This window comes from Alligator sinensis, unplaced genomic scaffold (genome assembly GCF_000455745.1).
Source record: "Alligator sinensis unplaced genomic scaffold, ASM45574v1 scaffold796_1, whole genome shotgun sequence".
Classification (NCBI taxonomy): domain Eukaryota; kingdom Metazoa; phylum Chordata; order Crocodylia; family Alligatoridae; genus Alligator; species Alligator sinensis.
This window is the reverse complement of record NW_005842141.1, coordinates 2,019,200-2,025,806: the sequence shown is the minus strand read 5'-3', so window position 1 is coordinate 2,025,806 and position 6,607 is coordinate 2,019,200. Positions and strand designations below refer to the sequence as shown.

The following is a 6,607-nucleotide window of genomic DNA, read 5'->3' as shown; positions in this document are numbered from 1 at the left end:
AGGGGAGGGGGGGGGGGAGCCACACAGTCATGGCTCGCGGCAGGCAGTGCCCTGCAGTCAGCGCACCACACAGCCATGCCCTGCAGCAGGCAGCATGCCACACCGCATCCCCCACTGCCTGGCCTGCTCCCTGGCCCCTAACCACTTCTGCCTTCGCCTCTTCCTGTCTTCCACCTCGCCGCCTCCTGTCATAACAGTCCGGGCCAGCCAATCGCCACTTGCCCTCTGGGCGGTGCATGCGTGGTTGGCCCAGAGTGTTATGGACAGACAGACAGACTAAGGCTCTTATTATATTAGACTTCTATTTCTTACAGTACAGATAAGCAACCACTTTCAGAACAATGTGCCTACAGCAGTGGCTTATGGAAGAAAGATTTTAAATGACGTCATATTTGGAGCAATACTTGTAATGTGTGGTTATACAAAAGCTGAAGCAGGGACTTCAAAAGCTTACTTCTGAAAAGGAATATTTGTCTCCCCTACCTTCAAAAACAACAATCCCTAATGCTTCCAATAATCAGTTCTTTTTAATTCACAAGCAATCTTACAGTATATATAGCAAAAAGAATTGGCCCAGTTAGCATCGTTTTTTTAAATGACTGCATGTATGGATCTACATTCTTGTAAAAGGACTTTTCACGCTCATGATTTCTGCAGGTCTAGCCACTACTTATTTTTTCTGTTTTCTCAGGGGTCCTTATGAAACTTAGAAGTGAGTAAAGGAAGGTAAGAAGCATAGTTCAAGCTAGACAGATGTTTTAGCTTTAGTTACCATCTATACTGATCCCATTCTTGGGAGATTAACAAGCAGCAACAGTTTGGTATGGTGAGAAATGAAAAGTATTAATTAAATCAAGATTAATGGATTCCTCTTCAAAATTAAGCTGTCAAATGAAGAACTGTAAATCTGTGAACTGAACTCTTTGTACCATCTTTACACATCTCTGTAATGGAAACATTTGTGAAATACATATTAAAAGCCTCTTGGAAGATGTAAAATATAAGACCTTGGGGTACTGCAACTCCTGGAAGTTCACAACAGGTATGGACATTTTGATCCAGAAGCAATCTCATCTCAGAGAATTTAAAAAACCTAACTTCTGCTTAAATAGCTAGAAAATACCTAAGGATATCTATTCTATGTAAGCTGGACTTCTTCAGCAATGTGTACAACTCAGAAGAGAAAAAATGCAAATTGACTGGTTTAGGTAAAACTAAGGTTTACATTTTAATTTAAAACATTCTTTATGTAGATGTTAGAGAGAGCTACACCCCACATAAGCTGTGTCCAGATGAGCATGGACATGCAGTATGTGGTGCTGCAGACCCATCTGCAGCACCACACATAACACGTGCAGGCATGTGCTGCACTGCTGCCTTGTGGGGGGGAAGGAGGGGTTTGACCTTGGGAGATCCTGGGGTCAAAAAAAACACATGCCGTAAAAAACAGCAGGGTGGCACACATGACAGCAGTGCGTGCAGCCCCAAACCAGAGCCTGGCCAGCTGGTGCCATGCTCCAGCTGCCAGCCAGGCTACCAGCTGCAGGAGCACCATGGCTGCAGATCCCTGAGGTCCCCAGGACCCCAGGTAAGGCTCCTGGGGCCAGCACAGTTGCTGGCCCCAGCCTCCCCTGCCCCACCCAGGGTAACCTGCCATGTACCAGAGCATGCATGGCACAGGCGTTCCCTGGAGACAAGGTGTGCCACAGCAATTTGTCCCCAGGGAAACAAATGGCTGAGCTCATCTGGACACAGCCACAGGGAGCAAACTGCCAAACTCAAATAATTGATTGTATCCATTTGGTAAATGTTACATTCCGAGTCCAAAGAAGGTGGCAGTTCATAAACAGGAGATAAGGAACTGAAAAAAAAATCGACCTTTCTGAGAGACTGAAAGATAATCCTTTTCCACCTCAAAGCATTACATTTACTTTTTGAGGGCTTCTCACTCTAAAAACAATTTGCTGCATGTGAATGAAGCATTCAAATCCAGGTTGTAAAACAAATCAGCAGTCATGTCAAATGACTCAATAATTTCATTTATGGATGGATGATTTAGTCCTGGCGATGAAAGAGTGAATTCAGGAAACAAAGTAGTGAAAAAAGAAGTCTTGATGCTACAGCCAGGAGACAGAAAATGCCCAGTATCACAGCCAAACCGAGGCTGTTATTAACAACACACGTGTTTTGGCTTGCTTTACTATTCTGATAATTACAGCGTGGGTACTGAAAGAAAGATGAAGAAACTTGGGACCTCAGGATAGCAGAAAATTCACATGTCAGACAACTTAAACTTCTGCCATTCATAATTTACAACAGGACATGTTCTGTGCTTTCTTTTGTAGCCAACAGGTCTGAGAATATAGGGAATTCCTTTATAGTTTTCATGACTCATTTTTGTTACTATAACATGATCTGCTGAGACTGAGGAATTTACTTCTTCACTGGGACATGAAAATAAAAGGCACACGTTGATCGTTGTCATAGGATGGTAGAGTTCTTGCTTTGCCTTCTCACTGTGAACCTTATCCTGGGTAAAGGTGGCTTCTTTTCCAGTGCCTATCATGCAGTTTTGGTTCAGATGAGGTGGTGATTTGAGAAGGGATGCTGCTCAGACTGTCCTACATACCATATGGCATGCTTAGGGATGAAGCTCTCAGCATGGTAAGTCTGTGGTAGAGGCACTATCAGTTTGTCTTAATACTTCCTTGTGGGGCGGGGGGAGTCAGGATTTCTGAAAAAGTTGTCTGAAGAGATTTGGCAACTGCCTGGAGGGGAATTAAGCAAAATTTCCCATCTATTTTTTTTCTAGTATGTAATTGTCTAAAGGATATTAAGGTGGAATTATACTGACAGATGGCAAAATGAAGGAAGATACAAGAATAGATAGTGATTGGAGGCAGTTACCCCATAACATTTCTGCAGGAGCCGTTTAAAGAACTGACCACTGGAGGCACCATGTCATCTCTACAGTTGCTCTGGATATGCATTGATCCTGCAGAAGCTAAGGATTCAAACTTTAAGCTACAGAAATTCCTGCTTAGCCACATGTGTAGAGTCTGGACCAACAACAGAAATAGATATTGTTTTCTCAACTCCTGGTGATAGTTACTGGTATAAACCCTTGAATATTTTTCCTGACAAAAACACAGTACATCAGAAGAAATTATAGAAAACGTAGCAAAATTTGAGCAAAAGAATTTTTTCCACAAGAAAACATTCTTCAACCTCAACATATGCTTCAGGGCCCTTTTATTCATATACTCAATTCATACCCTACTCAATTTAAAATAAATTATGAAGTAGCAGATGCCATTTATTAGAAGATCAAATGGTTTGGTCACAACCTTGAGAAGGTAGCATTGGGGAAAGGAAGTACAAATGTGATGCAGAGAATGACTATGCTCAACAGTTCCCTGCCTCGTTCCCAGAAAAGATATTCACCCCTCTGCTACACGCCTAATGCAAGTTAATTCCTTTGCTGCACTGTGTAGAGGGAAACAACAACCAGCAGAGGCTGCTCCATTCGTTATGCTGCCGCTCACAATGTGAACGACGAGCAAAAAGGAATAAGGGAACTTCACAAGCCTTGCTTCTCTGCACTGACATGCAGCAAAGGTCACAGTATCACTCTAACATCATCAATTACAAATATCTACCTACAGCCACAGAAAGTCATAAAGCATTTCTGTGGGATAATATAAAGTATATACTTGGAGTCAGATGTCTGGGATTTTTATAATATACTGGATTTACCACATAAAATAGTCTGGTCACTTAATTCCCATCTAGATAGTTCTATACAATTAAAAGTATATACGAGTGAAGATATATCACAAAATAAACTTATCTTCTAACTGAAAAAACTAAACATTCTTTGAAATACAAATAAATTTTACCTCTAAAAGTAAAGAAGATTTCATTTTGCAGACCTGCTTTCTGCATTTTAACATGATGGCACTCTGACTGAACTAAAGTAACCTCACAAGAAAGTTCAGCAACTAGTTTGGCTAGTATTTGAAGCAACTTTTTCTCAAAAGAAACATTGTAGATACTATTGCAGGGCGCTGAGTGATATCGGGCTGTAAATTCGTAGTAATAGTCGGGATCAGAATAAGCTGCAGGAAAAGAAAATAAGTTACTGAGTCTTATGCTTAAACAATTTTGTCAGTAAAAAAGTACAGAATTTTTATTTGAAAATGGATTGTAGATGTCAAGTCATCATTCATAAATCAGTTTGCACCCTCACAGAATTGTTTCATGTTAAGGACACGTGTCAGACCAACATGGAATATTTTTAAATGTTTATTATTTACCTTACCATTTCCTTATATAGTTATATATCACTTTCAAGAGAGAGACAAACATGTACATGTGCCTTAGCTTTCTTCACATACCTATCTCAGCTTTGCACCTGGTCCAGTAAAAGATATCACCCCAAAAAATCCTTGCCTCTTGCAAGAAACCCAGTAAGTTTCAGAAAACCCACTTCAATGAGATGCAATAATTCATCATTAACATTTTTCTTAAAAGATTTGAAATATTGTTTTATAATTACCTAAGGATGACAAATGAGTTTTAAAGAGCTAGCATATCAATTCTCCCCAAAAATGGGATCCAAGAGACTACAGTTAATGAGCAGTGGCTAAGCAGCATCTCGCTCTACATCTGAGTCTCTGGTCATCCTCCTAATCAGCTGATACAGGACAGATAAGGAAAGTCTCTCTTTTGGTACAATATAGGCTGACTAAAGGAAAATGGCATAAATGAGCTAACAGAAGTTATGGGGAATCAAAAAGCAAAAGAAAATGAAGGACCAGAAGAGAAAAGGGAAAAAGAAGAGATCATATTAAGAAGAGAATGATAAAGTAGAGAGCTAAGGCAGCTAAAACAAACAAAAGAAAACATGAAATTATCCAAAATACTTGATGGTATACTGGTTCCCAATTTAGATGACTCAACAGAACCTGTGCCACTTGCTCATAATGAACGCTGAACTTCTGTTTATTTCCCCAGACCGTAGAATTCTGGAACCCCTGTACATTTTATAGAAGTCACATTTTGTTTCATGATAGACCTTCTTGGAGAAGATGAAAGCTGCAGTTGGACTGAAGGATGACATTTAAAAAGTGGAGTTGTTGAGAAAGGTGAAATGTTGTCAATTTTTGGATTATGAAGAATTATGATTCAGAAAAGTTTTCTCTTCTCAAGTTGTGTTCAGCAAATTGGGAAACTACTAAAATTGGCAGTACCTTTTCTAGGTTGGAGGGACTTGGACAAATTCACTGAATTAATGACAGACATTAACTCTGTCTAGTCTGTTATATTTCAAGTTCCTAAATTCCATTTGCTTATATTTGAAATGTAAAGTTAGAGCTAGCTCCCACTGAAGATAAAAGGAGTTTTGCCATAGGTTGAGCTTAAGTATAATCAGACCCTAAAGAAAAAAAGGGGATCTGGTAGTCAAGAGAGAAAATTATATTTGTAGTATTTTTTATTTAAGTGGAGAGGCATTTGCTATAGCATAAAACATAATTTATTCAGCAAAATACAGCAGATTAGCATCTTTTAAAGAATTGTTAATATGTTATAATCACACAATACCCACTCAAAATAAGAAGCTATGTTTAACATCATTGTAAACACAAAATGTAGTGTCTTAAATTAGCATAAATTGCACTAATGTGACTTTCACAAGGTAAAAATGAATCTCCTAAGGCAGGGGTTCGCAATCCCCGGGCTGCAGCAGATTGGCTGGTCCACAGCACAGCCAGCTGCCAGACCGGAAATGTCCGTGGACTGGCAAACCGTGGTCCTCCACAGCTGGGCAGAGAGGCCGCGGCTCCTTCTGCAGGGCCCACGGCAGCACAGGGTTTGCCCCCCCACCCAGGGATGGGGGTATCCTTACCTGTCCTCCGGCCGCAAATTCTGGCCATGGTTGGGTGTGACTGTTGGGCCTCGGTTTGCTGGGCCGCAGTCACTTCTGGGCCATGGTTTGCTGGGCCATGGCATAAAAATGTTGGGAACCCCTGTCCTAAGAAATACCAGTATTTTACTATGGGTATTTCCCAAGCTTCTCAGCTTTGCTGGTTGCTGCATGGGGTTAGGAGGAAATTTTCTCCCCTTCCTGCTGCTACAGGTATCAAGTGTTTTTTTTGAGCCTCTCTCAGAGGCACTGGGTGTTGGCTACAGCCAAGGCTGGGAATTTTGACAGGCGTACGCCAGTGTTCTAGCTGGGACTTAAACACAGAGGTTCCTGGCTAGCAGATCTTGCCTCTCTGCTCAGAGTGAGACAGATGGTTATATCTGGGGTCAGGAAAGAATTTTACCCCTTGGTCAGATTGGTAAGGACTGTGGGGGATTTTGCCTTCTCTGTAGCAGGGGGCACAGTCCTCTTCCTGGGATCTCTTGAGCATATATTAACAACCTTCACAGCAACAGAACTTTGGCCACCAGGATCCCCCTGCTTTAGTTGTGACAGATTAGGGTGTTGTGTCTTGTGTTGTTTCATAGTTTCATAGTATCTAGGGTCGGAAGGGACCTGGGCAGATCATCTAGTCCGACCCCCTGCTATGGCAGGAAAGAGTACTGGGGTCAAACGACCCCA

At 41.3% G+C, this 6,607-nt stretch overlaps 1 protein-coding gene across 2 annotated transcripts in view; it reads right to left on the bottom strand.

Moving 5' to 3' along the window:
• The window catches only part of ZPBP (zona pellucida binding protein), a 59,116-nt gene that overhangs the window by 19,761 nt on the left and 32,748 nt on the right, over window positions 1–6,607 (bottom strand). For both annotated transcript variants that reach the window (XM_014520693.1, XM_025206117.1), the window contains one exon: window positions 3,900–4,118. In XM_014520693.1, coding sequence (XP_014376179.1) covers window positions 3,900–4,118 — 219 coding nt within the window. The remainder of the gene's footprint in view (window positions 1–3,899; window positions 4,119–6,607) is intronic.